Source organism: Hypanus sabinus, chromosome 8, assembly GCF_030144855.1.
Source record: "Hypanus sabinus isolate sHypSab1 chromosome 8, sHypSab1.hap1, whole genome shotgun sequence".
NCBI lineage: Eukaryota > Metazoa > Chordata > Chondrichthyes > Myliobatiformes > Dasyatidae > Hypanus > Hypanus sabinus.
In genome coordinates, this window is record NC_082713.1 from 168,355,884 (window position 1) to 168,373,518 (window position 17,635).

Here is a 17,635-nt window from a genome sequence, read left to right on the forward strand (position 1 = left end):
TCATCCACAATGAAAACTCCTAGGAACTTGGTGCACTTAACTTTCTCTATGGATGAGCCATGTATTCGCAAAAGGGAACAGTTTGTCTGCACCTTCCTGAAGTCCACGATGATTTCCTTTGTCTTCTCCACATTCAGGCTTGGGTTGCTCTTCTCACATCAGTCCACCAGCTGCTCCACTTCCACTCTGTACTCTGTCTCCTCATCGTTGCTGATGAAGCCAACCACTGTTGTGTCACCCACAAACTTGATGACGTGCAATATCATCAGTATCTTATATAACTGCAACGTAGCCTCCCCACTCAGAGCCCTAACCAATAAAGGCCAATGTGCCAAACACATTTTCCACCACTCTTCCTGTGACGCTGCTGTTAGCAAACTCTCGACTTCAGTCTTCAGTCACTAGTTGGTTTCTTTGCAGAGTGCAGAACCAAGCTGACTGTAAATGAAGAACTATCTTTTCCATTCTGCTCACTTTCTTCCCCAGGCTTTAAATATTGTTTCTGCTTCACACCTGGGTGCATTGTCATTGAGTTACACCTGCACTGCACCATAACAGTGATTTTAAAAAAGATCAACAAAAACAGGTGGGAGCAGTTGCTTTTCACTCATTGAGTTCCACACACATTTTTAAAAACCATAGGTCCAACAATCACAAACATTTAACACTTTTCAAAATCTAAGCCCTGTGAAAAAAGGTGGGAATTTGTTGAATTCATTGGCCTGTATACTCCCTGTTGTGTACAATGGCACGAATGATAATTCAACTTTAATGAGTAATACACTGAATTCAATTGAAACCAAAGCTGAGATTCAGCAACATGGCATTTCAGATCAACTGCATGAAACAAGATATATTCAGATAGAATGTTAGATGAAAATGATTATTGAATTATTAGTGGTAAAGGGTTCTGAGCAATCAGCATCATCATCATGTGCCGTGTCATATGACATGGGTGATCATGGTCTTTGACCATGGTTGTTCTTGGCAAATTTTTCTACATAAGTGGTTTGCCATTGCTTTCTCCTGGGCAGTGTCTTTATAAGATGGTTGACTCCAGCCATTATCAATACTCTTCAGAGATTGTCTGCCTAGCGTCAGTGGATGCATAACCAGGACTTGTGATCTGCACCAGCTGCTCATACGACCATCCACCACCTGCTCCCATGGCTTCACGTGACCCTGATTGGGAGGGGTAGGGCTAATCAGGTGCTACACCTTGCCCAAGGGTGATCTGTTGGCTAGCTGAGGGAAGGAAGACCTTTCACCTCCTTTGTTAGAGACGTATCTCTACCCCACCACCCATCTGAGTGATATAAATTCCATCGAAACTATCTCAAAGAACAATAGCATTCAAATCAGGAATCTTACTTTAGTGCATCTGAGTTGGTTGCTTAGCAACAACTGCAAACAACACAGACTTTTTTTGTTGTAAATATGACACAGCCACAACCAAGTTTTCCTCCTGGTTCCTGGTGGCTTGAATGTGTCTCTAGCTTGTGAATGGCATGTTGAAATTGATACCTGCAGTGGCTCGGTTCTCCGACATGGTGGGGTGGAGATCTGTCGCTACCAAAGGAGGTGGAAGGCACTCCTTCCCACTGCTAGGTGTGCACCTGCATAGCCCCCCCCCCCAAAGATCACACACACCAGGTGCAGGAACAGGTTGATGCCCTACAACCTTCAGGCTCCTGAACCAGAATGGAAATTTCCTTCAGCACAACTCTGAGCTGAACTGATTCCACAGCATAGAGTCACTTTCGAAGACTCTGCAGCTCACATTCTCAATATTATTTATTTACTTTTTAATTTAGTATATTTTTTGCATTTGCACAGTTTGTCTTTTACACAAAGGATTTTTGTCAGTCTTTGTAGCTTTTCTATCGATTCTATTATATTTCCTTGTTCTTCAGTGAATGCCTGCAAGAAAATGAATCTCAGAGTCGTATATGGTGACATATACGTACTTTGATAATAAATTAACTTTGAAATTTGGACCCTGAATGATAGAGCAGGCTCGAAGGACTGCTGTATGTACACTATTTTTGGATTGTCAGTTGGAGATGTGTCCTTCCTCATTCTTTGAGAGTGAATCATGCAAAGTTGGGCAGCCACTCAGATGAGAGAAACTTCTAAATGTTTGAAGCTGTTCTCATACCATAATGTTCAAACTGGTAGGATGCACATGTTTAGGTTCCTATCCCTTAGCCCGCATCTCGAGCCAGTTTTGTCATGCTTGAGGCAAACATTTGTCACCAGTGCCAAACTCTGTGATATTTCCATTTGTCCGTGAGTCACAAATAGGGTCACAACGTAGCTACAAAATTAGGGACAGGTGATATAAAACTGAGGAATGTAGATGTTTCTTCCCTCAGAGGGTAGTGAATCTCTGGAAATCTCTGTTTCCTTTTTCAAAAATGTGCACTAAAACTATGTTGGGTTATTAGTAGAATGACATCTGACATCCTGAAAAATTGTCTCTGAGCTTGCCTGATTTACAACCCCTCATGGTTTGCCGGAAATGGTGTTTGGCTGGAAAAGACAGTGGTGAATGTGATACAATAGAAAAACTGAAGGAGGTAAAAATGTGGAATAAAAATAGTTTTTGCTGACTGCTGTTCAAAGTTTAAAGTACATTTATTATCAAAGTATGTATATATTATACAACCTTGAGATTCATCTCCTTACAGCCAATCACAAAACAAAGAAACACAAAAGAACCCATAAAAAAACACCAAAAACCTAATATGCAGATAAAAAACAAACATGCAAACAATAAACGCAAGCAAATGGTGTTCTGACCTGAAGTCCAGAGAGAGTCTACTCTCAGACCCTTAGATCAGTGCAGAGTAGTTGAACCAACCTGTTCCTCATCTTGGGCCCAAACATCCTGACCTTTACAATCTGGCCCGATGATTAAGTCATCATCCGAACATTGGGTTCTGTTGCTTTGATACGCTCTTGGCCCTGGACCCAGCCAGCTCAATTTGGCCTGTACCCAATTTTTCCAATTCAGCCCCAGCGCTTAAATCAATCGAACCTCGGGTCATCTTTGCTCTCAGGGACAGGCCCACTGCCTCGCTTCACCTCAGTTCTACCACATCGAATTGCCTCCAAGTCACAGACTATTGCTTGCGATGATTGATTTCCAGAAAAAGAATGATTAACAAAGTATTTAGTTGTTTCTCTTGTTACATCGGCCACCAGCCAGAAGTTGCTGAAGTTCACAAGTGAACGAGTGGAACTTCTGGCCAGATGGCACCAGTGACCAATGGCAACATCTTGCAGGCAGCTTATACTAGTGGATACTCTCCTTATTCGAGATATACTTCTGAACTGCATCAATTGCAGCCTGGAATTTCCATTGTGATAATGTATTTTTGAGGCAAATGAAGAAGCTGGTGCTTCTGTGCTGTTCTGGGGGTTTGAGTGTGGAGTGCAGCCATGGCCATTCATTGCCACCTGCTTGCATTTGACCGGTCTCCCGCTTGCAGCCACCAGCGGAAGCTGCAGGAATCTTGGGTCCCGTGCTGCAAGATTCGATCGTCTTGGCAGCTTATGGCTTTCGTCTGCAGTTTGATGTTTATTGTCCTCAGTGCTGAATGTGATTTGCTATTTGTGCAATTTGATCGAGCAGCTTTGCCGCAGAACTGGATCTGTGGCTGTGGCCTGCAGCCATCGACACGGCGCTGAACTGACTGATGGTGGCTGTGGCCTGGACTGGCTTCACTCCACTCAGCAGCTCATGTCTGTAAACTCACTTTCGGGGATTCTGCAGATTGATGTTTAGTGTTCCGTATGTTATTCGTTCACTTTTTGTTGTTGGCACAATTTATTCCCTTTTCTTGCATTTTTTTGGTCTTCTTGTGCAAAGTTTTTCTTTATGCTGCTACTTTGTTTTGTGGCTGCCTGCAAGAAGACAAGTATCAAGGTTATATTCTGTATATGTACTTTGATAATAAATGTACTTTCTGCTTTGAAACTGCATAGGAAAAGAGAAGTAATATGCTCAAATTCCAAGTGGGGAACATTCATAGATTTAACTTCACACACATATAAAAAGTACCTAGTTCCAGCTCCCCATTATACCTCCCCCCAACTCATGACCACAATAGTGCCTGATAAATCTTCCTGAATACTGGGATGACCAAGCCATAATTTTTTTCGGGAATCCTGCAGTAGAGCTTCCAAGTGCCTTTGTACCCCTGATCTCTGAATTCAGTCACCTTTTAGAAAATAGTCTACGCCTTTACTCCTTCTACCAAAGAGCATAATCATGCGCTTCCCTACACTGTATTCTTCCTGTCACTGCTTTGCCCATTCTTCTAATCTGTCCATGTCCTTCTGCAGACTTCTTGCTTCCTCAACACTGTCTGCCCTTCCACCTATCTTTGTATCATCCACAAAAAAAAAAGCCATCAATTTCAAAAGCGGTCCTAACACTTACCCCAAGTCGCTGATAACCACCCTTTGCCTTCTGCTGGTCAGCCAATCTTCTCTCCATTCTAGTATCTTTCCTGTAATACCATGGGCTCTTATATTGTTCAGTGTGGCAGCTTGTCAAAGGCCTTCTGAAAACCCAAGTAAACAATGTCCACTGACTCTCCTTTGTCCATCATGCCTGTTATTTCCTCAAAGAGTTCCAACAGCTTTGTCAGACAAGGTTTTCCTTTAAAGCCATGCTGACTTTGGCTTATCTTATCAAGTACTCTGAAACCTCATACTTCAAAATGACTCTTACATCTTGCCAACCACTGAAGTCAGGCCAACTGGCTGATAATTTCCTGCCTTTTGCCTCTCTTCCTTTGATGTTTGCAATTTTCCAATCCTCTGGAACCATTCCAGGACCTAGTGATTCTTGAAAGATCAGTACTGATGCCCTTACAATCTCTTCAGCTACCACTTTCAGAAACATGGGATGTAGTCCATCTGGTCCAGGTGACTTATCTACCTTCAGACCTTTCAGCTTTCCAAGCACGTTCTCCTTCGAAATCGCAACTGCACTCATTTCTGTCAGTGAGGCGCAGCAATTCCCTCTTCCTGATGCATCACAGTGTTGAAAGCTTAGGTTCCAGCTCATCATCTTTGAGCCCGAGTTCCTCAAGCATCTAACACTTGCTGAAGATCTGGTCACCAGCAACCACAATAGGGTCCACCAGCTCCCACATCATGTAGGCACAACACATCACTCGATCCTGCATCACTATTTTCTTTAACTTGTAATCTGGTATATTTTGAATTAACCACCACATTAAAAATATGTATTCTAATGATCGTACAGTCCTGAAATGACTTGAACTGCAATGGCATTTATGGTTGCATGTTTGTAGACCTTGAATTATAATGACACTTCCCAATTACAGTAAAGCTTCCTTTGCTTTTTTCCCACTTGCAACACCATATTCATCAAAATTCCATGAAGACTCTATTACTACATGGCCCACTTTGAATTTCACTCTGGCTATTATGCAGTAACCTATGTTAGTCTAGTTGTTCTATGGATCAAGTTTGAACCTCCTGATTTCAAATTACACTGAGGTAATCTTGAAAGAAGCACTGTACCTGCATGGGTGGAAACAAATATAGAACTTTCCTCTCTGATCTTTAACCTTACAAGAGGATAAGCAGCAGTCTCTGAATTTGCATAATATCATCTGATTTAAAAAGTCAAAGAGTAGGATATAATGGGCCATCTATCAGTAAAATGTAATTTTGTATTGAAAAATTCAAAGTACATTTATCATCGAAGTACATATGCAGTATACAATCCTGAGATTTGTCTTCCGACAAACAGCCACAAAACAAAGAAACACCATGGAACTCATTCAAAAAAAAATCAAACACCCAATGCACAAAAAAAGATCAAAGGTCAAAGTAAAGTACTTATATATCACCATTTACAACCCTGAGATTTGTTTTCCCGTGGGCATACTCAGCAAATCTATAAAATAGTAAATATAACAGGCTTAATGAAAGATCAACTAGAGTGCAGAAGACAACAAACTGTGCAAAGGCAAATATAAATAAACAGTAATAAATTATGAAATAACAAGACAAGGAGTCCTTAAAGTGAGATCATTGGTTGTGGGAACATGTCAATGGATGGGAAAGTGAGTATAGTTGTCCCTTTTGTTCAAGAGCCTAATGGTTGAGAGGTAGTAACTGTTCTTGAACCTGGTGGTGTGAGTCCTGAGGCTGTTGTACCTTCTACCTAATGGCAGCAGCGAGAAAAGGGGATAGACTGGGCTTTGGGGATCTCTAAAGATGGATGCTCTTTTTTACGACAGTGTTTCAAATAGATGTGCTCAATGGTTGGAAAACCCCCTGCCTTTTGTAGAATTTTGTAGGCTGTTCTGTTTAATTCAGTTCAGTTCAATTTTGTGCTTTTTCGTTTGTTGACTGTCTGCCTCAATCAAAATCACACAAAATGGCAATAAAATAAAGAGTAACCAGAAACACATTGTAACATGAACTTCAGAGTCCAATCCAGAAACACATCAATTAAATTTTGCCCAAGACCCAAGACTCCAGCACCAACTCCCAGCAGCATCGAGCAATAGAGAGAGAGAGAGAAAAACCAGACGACCACAGGCATCTTCCTCCAGGAACAGAAAGCTTGAGTTATCACTGATGTCTGTGTTAGATTCTCTCAGTGTGAGGTTTTACACGCCTGTCATCTTAGATCTATAAGTTAGGGTGAGACTGAGTTCCTGAATGATCTTATGCAGAACCCTGAATCCTTGTTACTCACTAGTAAAGTGAAGCTTCCTGAAGTACAGCACAAATATACATGAATAGGAATCAGTTTTCTTGCAGATTTTACTTGTGTGTGGACTAAAATATTAAAAATGACTGTATAATAAGCATTTGAAGGTTAAGTCCCAGGACAAAAGATTCTCTACCTTTCTTGCTGAGTCATTCAGATGGGAGCGAGGATATTTTTAAACTGACCCTGGCTGTGACATCAGGGGAGCCTCTGACATATTTTGTGTTCCATGTGCAGAGGAAAAGAGTTTGCTTTCAAGACAACTTAAAGAAAAGTGGGCTGGAGATTGAAGCTACTAGATCAGTGAGTACTCATTCAAATGTTAATGGTGTTTGCTGAGAGGGTCTTGATTATGAATTCAGCTGAAAGTTTCACTGTCTCTAGAAGACACCTTAGTTTTCTGGAAGCGTTGATTAACATGTGTGTTTCCACGTGTTAATGTGAAAATAATTGTGAAAATCACTGTGGGATTGTGAAAATAAATGTGTAAATAAGTTTAAACTGTTGCATTTTTCTTTGTCAATTTATTCTTGCTCTGTCTTCAACTGTAAACATTGTTATTGCAGTATATTTTCACAGGACTGGTTATCCTTTAATGCTGTTATTGTTCCTTACATGTTTGAATAGCAATGGTTGGCAAGGGATTTTCATTATTGAGATACAGCGTGGAATTATCCCTTTCGGCCCCTTGAGCCACACCAACTTAATGCCAGCCTAATCACGGGACAATTTACTATGACTAATTAACCTCACAACCGGTATATCTTTGGACTGTGGGAGGAAACTGGAGCACCTGGAGGAAACCTGCGTGGTCACAGGGGCAATGTACACACTCACTACAGGCAGCACTGGGAATTGAACCCAGTTCACCCATGCTGAACAGTGGCAGTACTGGTTTTAACAGTGATTGGAGCCACATTTGGGGTTCAAGATCATTGCAACATTGTTAGAATTAGGGTGAGTGAGTGAGGCCTCTGTCGTTAATGGTTAACCATGGATGTTGTGTCTTAGCTGTCCAGATATGCAACCTGGGCAGTACGATATGGAGGGCAAGCTGGGGCCTGTGTAGTAGGCTCCTTCTCTCCACACACCTGATGAACCCAAAGAATCGGCAGAGATTGATATATTTTGGCCCCAGCGGCATCACAGGAGTTGCCAGTCAGCGTTGAATCTCAAAGCAGGACTGCCTTAAGGGCTGCAGCTCCAGATTTTCCCTCGGGTTTTACTCACAAGGCCTTCCCCATGAGTGGGAATAGCCACAAGGCAGTGGAGGCTTGAGATCAAAGTTTTCCTTCCTCAAGGTGAGCTGCCAACCACAGCTGATGAGCCCCATCTACTCGAAATGACTGATTTTAAGGTGATGGTAGCCCACCTTTGCCCCTTCTCATGTCAGCCGAAATGTTTCTGCCAGTCTTAGTAGCCAAGTCACATGTGAAGGCCAGGAGCTGGACTTGGTTGTCAGAGGCTATTCGAGGCAAATTCGGTTGGGAACATTTAATAGGTAGTGGGAGCTTATTCCTTTATCTCCCCCTGGTATAACCACCTTAAGGAAGCAATGAAGGTGTTACTTTACTATCTGCCAAGTGATCAGATTACTGACGTCAGTCATACCTGAGCCCACCTGTGTATTCCTTCATGAACTCACCACTTCTCTTTCAACCCAATGCAATGTCATTCCTTGCATCATTAGGCCACGTAATACTGTTTCCTCAGATTTATTTCCCAGTTTCCGCTTTCTCCACTCTCTGCGGTACTTGTCTTTATCAACCAAGACATAGAAGTTAAACAGTAAGATCCTGCTAGCTCTGTGTACAACTGTGGTTATCAGAATCACTATCAGGTTTACCATCACTGAGATATCTTGTGAAATGGGTTGTTTTTTGGCAGCTGTACGCTGCAAGATCTAAAAATTACAATAAGTCACAAAAATAATAAATAAGTTGGGTCACGACAAGGTGACCTCTGGGATTTTCATGAACAAGTCTCTAGAGTTTACGGAGAATGGTTCGAAAAACAAAAGAACAGTGAGCAGCAGTTCTGTGGGTGAAAACGACTTGTTAATGAGAGAGGTCAGAGGAGAATGGGCAGATTGGTTCAAGCTGACAGGAAGGCAACAGTAACTCAAATAACCACGTGTTACAGCAGCGGTGTGCAGAAGAGCAGCTCTGAATGCACAACACGTCGAACCTTGAAATGGATGTGCTACAGCAGCAGAGACCACACTGGGTTCCACTCCCGTACCTAATGTACCTGGGTGTATATGCTCGTCTGTCTATCCTGGATTGATACTCATTTCATTGTACTTCATGTATGTGTGCTTTGGAATTAGTTAGCAAAACTGTGAAATAATTGTATGTTTTGCTCAATATTTCATGTTTTTTTTACCTGCTACCTTAGATTTTAGATCCCAAGACAATTTTCCTGAAGGTCCATGCACCCTGGGAAGTTCTCTGTCACTATGCTGAACTCCTCCATATAAAACTACCTCTACATGGCAATGACTTAAAACAGAAGACCTCAACATTTAACTACATAACTAAGCTTTTCTCAGTGTCTGAAGACATAATTCCACCAGAGGATGAATATTTCACTGCGCCATTCGAGTTGGACCGTATTAAAAGCTTCCAGACTGAAAATCATGATGCGTTCTTCACACCAGCAACGCGAAGCAGAATTGTAAGTCATCAAACACCATCCCTCAGGTTCTGTTGCATTAATAAATACATGTCAGCGCCTACATTTCCATCACTGAATCCCACATTCCCTGAAACGATTTCAATCTATTGGCAAATAAATCATTTTAATTGGGAGCATAAAGGGTGAATAAAGAATGATCTTGTCTGATTAACCAAAGGATTTAAAGTACATTTATTATAAAAGTATGTATAATTTATACAACCTTGAGATTTGTTTGCTTATGGGCAGCCACAAAGCAGAAAACCTGAAGGAGCCCAATTAAAAAAAACACCCTCTCTTCAGAGAGAAAAAAACACAAATCATGCAAACAATAAAAGCAACCAACAGCATTGCAAAGCAAATAGAGTCCATAGACCCAGAGCCCGAAGTAGCCAGAGTGGGTCCATAGCTTCAGTCTCAGTTTATCACACAGCGAGGTAAACCATCGCGAAGCTCACAGACACAAAGTGATGCTTTGCCATGTTTCTGGTTTTGGTTTTAAATTAACTACTTTGACCTTTTTTTTTCAAATAATAAGTTTTCAATTTCATTTTGTAGGTCAATTATATTTTGAATCGTTGTGTATATAAAAAAGGAAAACCCAACAAGTTTGGTATCACTAAACTTCTGGACTCAAAAACCTATAAGGCAGCTTATACACTCCATGATGTAAGTACCTTAAGATGGCTAATTGTATCTCGACATCTATCATTTGATTTTTCATCAACACCATCATGTGCTATGTTGTATGGCATGGGCGATCCTGGTCTTTCCAAGACCATGATTGTTTCTGGCAATTTATTCTACCAAAGTGCTTTGCCATTACATTTTTCTGGTGGGCAGTGTCTTTACAAGCCATTATCAATACACTTCCGAGATTGAAAAAAGATCTAGTGCTTTCCTGGTGTATATGATGAATAAACTCTCTCGGGCTTCCAGCCAGGTACAGGTATTGATTTTAACCGACGTTTTGATGACAGATTTTACCATCTTCAATAGGGTTGATGCCTGGACATGTTGCGGGGCATGTATAGGTTTATACCCCCATCGTCCATCCCTCCTGATTGGTTTGTCCTCAAGAATGCAGAGGAGATTTACTAAGATGTTGCTGGGTCTTCAGAAGTTGAGTTACAGGGAAAGATTGAACAGGTTAGGACTTTATTCCTTGGAGGGTAGAAGATTGAGGGGGGATTTGATAGAGGTTTACAAAATTATGAGCGGTTTAGACAGAGTAAATGCGAGTAGGCTCTTTCCACTCAGATTAGGAGAGATAAATACGAGAGGACATGGCTTTAGTGTGAAAGGGGAAAGATTTGGTGGGAACATTAGGGGATACTTCTTGACTCAGAGAGTGGTGGGAGTGTGGAACGAGCTGCCATCTGACGTGGTAAATTCAGGCTCACTCTTAAGTTTTAAGAATAAATTTGGATAGATACATGGTTGGGAGAGGTCTGGAGGGTTATGGACTGGGTGCAGGTCAGTGGGACGAGTGGAATAAAGTTTCGGCACAGACTAGAAGGGCTAAATGGCCTGTTTTCTGTGCTGTAGTGTTCTGTGGGTTCTAACCAATCAGGTTTCCGCTAGCCCACCTTGTATATAATCAAAGTAAAAACTATGTCCATTGTAAATGTACTGTTCTGCTACTGAAGCATTCTCAATGGCCATAGGATTGACTTCGACGAAACAAAACTATTCTACTGTGCTAATGGATTTTGGGATCACCTGGTAAAGGAAGCCTTTGAAATAAAACTAGACAAAAAGAATTTTGACAAAGACAAAGGTCTTGCTCTAAGGTATGAACTGGAATTTGATTGTAAACACAGTGGAATGGCGGAAACAGATTGGATGAGGACTAACCAATCAGGAGGGCTGCGTGATGATGGGGGTATAAATACCACTGAACTAGACATGCCCAGGCATCAATCCTGATGAAGGTGGCAAAGTTTGTCATCGAAACATCGGTTAAAATCAATACCGGTACCCAGCTGGAAGCCTGAGAAGAGTTCATTCGTCTTCAGAGATTGTCTGGCGTCAGTGGTCACATAACCAGAACTTTGATCTGCACCAGCTGTTCATATGACCATCCACCACCTGCTCCCATGGCTTCAAACGACCCTGATCGTGACTGGGGGACACCTTGCACCTCCTTTGGTAGAGACGTATATCCACCTCGCCGCGCAAGCCTGATTTTATGTATTAATTCAAATAATAATAAATAGCTTCATATTGTTAGGTATTTTTAAATTGGACAGAAATGGTTTGATTATATTGACATAGACAGTTGTTTATATACACTGTTTGTTTAGTATTGTTTGTACTCTTGAACAGAATCTTATATTGGAGAGTGTTTGCAAAGATGATAACATGTTGGCTTTCTTGAGCAATATTGTATTATACTCCAGAATAGCACAACCCTCAAACTTTCCCCCGTCTGAAGGTACTGGCTGATGTTATGGTACTCTCTCAAAGTCCTTGCCCCTTCTCTAAGCTAAACATATTGGACCAGAGCAGCAGAGACAACATCTTCTTTCACATTTAACAGGAAAATCAGACTATAAGTTCAAAGTATATGGATTACCAAGGTATGTATACATTATCCAACCTTGAGATTTGTCTCCTTATAGGCAGCCGCTAAACAAAGAAACCCAAAAAGAACCCGTAAATAAGACCACCAAACACCCTGTGCACGGGGGGGAGAAATGGCACAAGCAATATTCAAGACTGAAGTTTTACAAAAGACACAAAGCCAGGCATCAATACACGTGGAGCCAGGTTCAACTTCGAGCTGAGTAAACATCATAGAGCAGCAAGCACGATCATTAAAAGTCCCTTCCTGACGAAGGGTCTCGGCCCGAAACGTCGACTGTACTTCTCCCTATAGATGCTGCCTGGCCTGCTGTGTTCCACCAGCATTTTGTGTGTGAGAACATTAAAAGTACCAGCACAAGACAGAGTCTGTCCTGTGCCCTATTCTCAATTACAATCTAGTCAAAGTCAATTTATTATCAAAGTACTTATCGGTTACCATATGTTACCTTGCAATTCATTTTCTTGCAGCCAGTTACAGAAAAATAAAGACATGCAAAAGAATTTACAAAAAAAAAACTATAAACAAAGACTGGCAGATAACTAAAGTAGATAAGAAGACAAATTGGGTTAATAAAAATAAATAATACCAAGAACACGAGTTGTAGGGTCCTTGAAAGTCTGTCTGTAGGTTGTGGAATTGTTTCAGTGTTGGGATGGGTGAATATATCCCTGATGGTTCAGGAGCATGATGATTGCAGGGTAATAACTGTTCCTGATCATGGGGGTGCTGGGCCTAAGGCTCCTGTCCCTCATGACTCATGTCAGCAACAAGAAGAGAGCTTAGTGCAGGGGTTCCCAACCTCACTAGCAGTAGGAGTCCATGGTAAAAGTCAGCTGCGATCCCCTGCGTAAAGTATAAATAAACAATTTAGCTGTGTAATTTATTTCAGTCCTGTTAATAAATACTGCAGGATATTTCGTAAGAGTATGGTGACAAATACAACTAAACCTAATATTTACATTCATGAATTCCCATTTCTTCCAGTGTAAGTTCAACCAGAAATCTTTGGACCCCCTCTGTCCCAATGAGAGGTTCCTTCTTTACCGGGAGTGGGCTCACCCCAAGAACTTCTACAAACTGCAGCCTTTGGATCTTATCAGGTACTCATCCCTTCATCTGAGGATTAAAGTAGTGCATTGAGAGTATTACGTCTCTAGACACAGGCACCCATTTCAATACTGTCCAGGAGGCATTTGGGTAACACTGATCTCCATCAGTGAGAAGATATGGTGCTCATCAGTCCACTCAAATATGTTGAAATACGGAGACCATTCAAGTCAAGTCAAATTTATTGTCATATGTACAAGTTCAGTGAGGTTCCGGGACTATGGAAAACTTGCTCACAGCAGTATCACAGGCACAAACGTTCAGTTAACACACAGAATATAAATTATATACTGTTTGTCAGTGGAGAGAAAAAGTAAAGATTATGCAAAACAAGACTTGTGTACAAAAACTAACAGAAACAAGTGGTACAAGAAGTGTTCCATTACTGGCGTAGAGTCAGTTCCTGAACCTGGCGGTGTGAAACTTTCAGTGTCTCCACCTCCTGCCTGATCACAGCACTGAGAAGAGGACATGTCCTGGATGATGGGCATCCCCGATGGTAGATGCTGCATTCCATCTACTACCCACACATTTCACCCTCCAAATCCCCGTTTGGTCCCAGCTGCCCTTCATCTTTCCCTTAATGGTTCCCATTATCACCGTCTTTACATATGAGGCTTCAGCACTCTGGAGCCTTTGGGTTTATGCTTCTGACCCACCAACAGCTAGCTCCTCCTCCCCTTCCTCACCGGCCTCGGTCTGCTTTTTATTTTACTTGCCAGCTCCCAGCAGTCACCTGCCTCTGTTTCCATCTTCACCCACTATGTCTCCCCCCACCTTGCTCCATCGGTGTATCATCCTTCACCCCTCCTCAATCCACCTATCATCTGCTGGCCCCTGTCTCACTCTTCCCCATCTCCTTATTATACTAGTTATCTTCCCTGTCCACTCCCAGTCCTGATCCTGATGGGGGACCTTCACTCAAAACTGATCATTTCCTTCTGCCCCACAAATAACGCTCAGCCTGCTGAGTCCCTCCAGCACTTGTTTTTTATTTTGGTCCAGATTCCAGTATCTGCATTCTCTTGTGAATTCAACTGAAATCAGACACAGAAGAAGTCTTGTGAATTCAACCATCTTCTGTGTCTGATTTCTGTTGAATGGGGTGGAGTTGTTACTGTATCTACTAGGTTGGCTTCTTCTTCCAATAATGCATCCACATCTTTTGATTTGATGGGGGTTCCCACGATCTCGGAATTGTGAAAAGCAAACCTCGGAATGGTGAGGCTGGAAAGAAGAGTGAAACACTGTCTTAAAACATGATCAGTCTCCTCTTAGAAATGAATTCTCAAGAAAATCAAAGCCAGAGTCAAGTTTATTAACATATAGACAAGGAAGTATATGCACAGTTGCATGAATAATTTACTTGCAAACAACATCAAGTCAAGTTTACTGTCATTTAACTATATACATGTATATAATCTGTATAAACATATAATGTATATAGAAACAAGACATGCCTTTGATCCAGGGTGTAGCACAGTAGTACACAGGACACATGATAACTTATGAAGGAACAGACAAAATCTACAGATGATTCACACATAAATAACAAACTAAAGTGCATTAATTGTAAATACTAGATTTTGTAAGACGGGTACATAATATCATATAAACAGCATTCACGGGAAAACAGAAAGTATACATTAAATCATAATGTGGGGAGCCCAGGATTTGTCTTGGTCACCAATTTCAACCCAAAGTAGAGCTCATAGGCTTTCTTAAGAAGAGGAGTCATGCAGTCACTTTGATGTTTCAGCATTTACTCACCATAAACATAACAGGAAAGATCACGCTGTGCAACATTGCCCCGATATTTCACTATCACAAGTACTCAGATCCCTAAATGGATATTGAACCCTTGGACACTACTTTACATTTTTAAATATATGTTATTTCTGTTTTTTGCTGACTTTTAATCTATTCAATGTGCATATACTATAATTGATTTATTTATTGCTATATTATGTATTGCATTGAACTGCTGCTGCTAAGTTAACAAATTTTACATCACATGCCAGTGATGATAAAGCTGATTCCGATTCTGAAGTACAATTACTTTATTATAATGAGTACACGCAATAAGCTACGTGCCTGAAACAAGTGCATCAATGTGATCACAGACTAAAATACAAACACAATGCTTGGAACAGTGTGTGTGATGCTTTTGTAGCCTCTCACAAACCTGTCCTCCCACGCAGCATCTGTCCCGCCTAAGCATGCCCCCGGACTGTCTGGACAAAATAGAAAACTTTTCAGCTTACATTGTGGGCAACATTTTAATTGACTTGAATTGAAATAACGAATATAAGCAAGTTTTTTTTTAAATGTTGTGTGACAGGAAAATTTTATGGTGTTTTTCATGATCAACAACCCTAAATGCATAAGATACACCCAAAAGTATTCAGGAAGTAAAATCTTTGTGGTCTAGTGTTATACACAGTTTTTACAAGAAAATATCATTTGAACAAAATATCCATTTATGTGCAAAGTGGTCAAGGTGGTCATGGTGTTGTTAAACTGTAGCCTCCACCCTTATGATATGAACATCAATTTTCCTTCCAGTATTTTTCCCATATTTTCCAAGTACTTTTCCCTTATTTTCCCAGTATTTTTCCCTTACCCACCCCACCCTTTCCCTCTCAAAAATAAATTCTTAACCCGGTGTCCAATGCTTTCCAATGCTATGATTTTAGTAAAAACCTCGTAAATATGAACCCAATAAAAAGAAATTTTTCTCTGCCTCCCCTCTTCTTCTGCTTCCCACTCTGGCCATTTACCTCTTCGCACCAGCCTATTACTTCCTCCTGGGTCCCCTCCTCCTTCCCTTTCTCCTATGGTCCACTCTCCTCTTCTGTCAGACTTCTCCAACTCTTTACCTTTCCCACCCACTTGACTTCACCTTCCAGCTAGCCTCCTTATCCTCTCCCCCACCCCCCCCACACCTTTTTATTCTGGCATCTTCCCCCCTTCCTTCTCAGTCCTGAAGAAAGGTCTCAGCATTTCCATAGATGCTGGCTGACCTGCTGAGTTCCTCCAGCATTTTGTGTGTGTTGCTCTAAATAAGTAGTCAAGATTCAACAGGAATTCAGTACAGTTAATTCCCACAAATATTAACATTTAAGGTTGTCAGAAAATTGTGATTTGTATAATTTTAAAAATTCTTTTTGCCTACTGTCTTTACCCAAATCTGTCAGCCTTTCAGCAAACAGAATTAACAAGCTCATCCCTATATGCCCCTTGGAAGTCACCTCCTCTGCATTCATTATAGTACCTTTCCCTGCCTTCAGTGCACTGTTGCCATGGCCTCGACTCAGCACAGTGTCCTTACCATGACTCAGGCAGGAATGGAACTGGCTTTGTCTTTTACCATGTCATTAAGAGTTAATGTACCAACCCATTACCACCCCACCTTTGTAGTAGAAAATAACCCGTTTGTCCAGTTTCACTTCAAGCAACCACTACAGGATCGAAGATTTAATAGTGAGAGATTCAACTTCAGTCCCTATTTAAAATGCCAGATAGTATTTATACAGCAAAGGTGGCTATGCTTGAGCAACTTTAAATTGACAAAAAAAAAGTGTTTGTTATACCATATTTAACGTCATTCAGCTGGGAGTTGATTTAGTGCAACTGCAGTCAAAGGAATGTGAATGGAAATGGTTTCATTGGAGGTGATTATTGCTTTGCTCTGTTAGAGCACAAATATTGCTAATTTCCTCCAGACCAATATCCTGAGCATGATACTCGACAGTGTGCAATTCAGTTCCTGATTCCTCAGCATTCTTCCGAAGAAAGGCAAAAGTCAGGAATGTTTTGAAATACCCACCATGTCACTGAATGACCACAGCGCAGAAAAATAATTTAAAAACTCAGTAAAATAAGTATGATAAGGCAACCAGCTTGATCATAAATACTCACTTCTTTCATCGTGGCTCGTTTCACAGAATCTCGATATCTTCGGGTAGGAATAAGGTTACCTCTTTTGTTTAGGTCAAATTGGTCTGCACAAAATGAAAGTTGAGTTTGTTGTCATATGGACAAGCATTACTGAACATGTGCAATGAGAAACCTACCAGCAGCAGTAACACGGGCACAGAGCACCAGAAAAACACATTTTACAAGAAGCAACACAATTAGAACAAAAACATCCAAACTAAAAGGGGCACACACAAAATGCTGGAGAAACTCAGCAGGCCAGGCAACATGTATGGCAAAGAGTACAGTCAACGTTTCAGGCCGAGACCCTTCGGCAGGAAGTGATGAGGAGTTGAGTTAAAAGGTGGGATGAGGGGAGGGAGAAGCACAAGGTGACAGGTGAAACTGGGAGGACGAGGGGTGAAGTAAAGAGCTAGAAAGTCGATTGGTGAAAGAGACACAGGGCAAGAAGAGGGAGGACTCTGATAGGAGAAGGCCCTGGAAGAAAGAAAAGGGGGAGGAGCACCAGAGATGGGCAGACAAGGAGGAAAGGTGAGAGAGGGAAAAGTCCCTTCTGA

At 41.3% G+C, this 17,635-nt stretch overlaps 1 protein-coding gene across 2 annotated transcripts in view; it reads left to right on the plus strand.

Annotated features, from left to right (window-relative positions):
• The window catches only part of ano6 (anoctamin 6), a 174,324-nt gene that overhangs the window by 94,690 nt on the left and 61,999 nt on the right, over positions 1-17,635 (plus strand). For both annotated transcript variants that reach the window (XM_059978490.1, XM_059978491.1), the window contains 4 exons: positions 7,004-7,069; positions 9,164-9,442; positions 10,001-10,111; positions 13,017-13,132. In XM_059978490.1, coding sequence (XP_059834473.1) covers positions 7,004-7,069; positions 9,164-9,442; positions 10,001-10,111; positions 13,017-13,132 — 572 coding nt within the window. The remainder of the gene's footprint in view (positions 1-7,003; positions 7,070-9,163; positions 9,443-10,000; positions 10,112-13,016; positions 13,133-17,635) is intronic.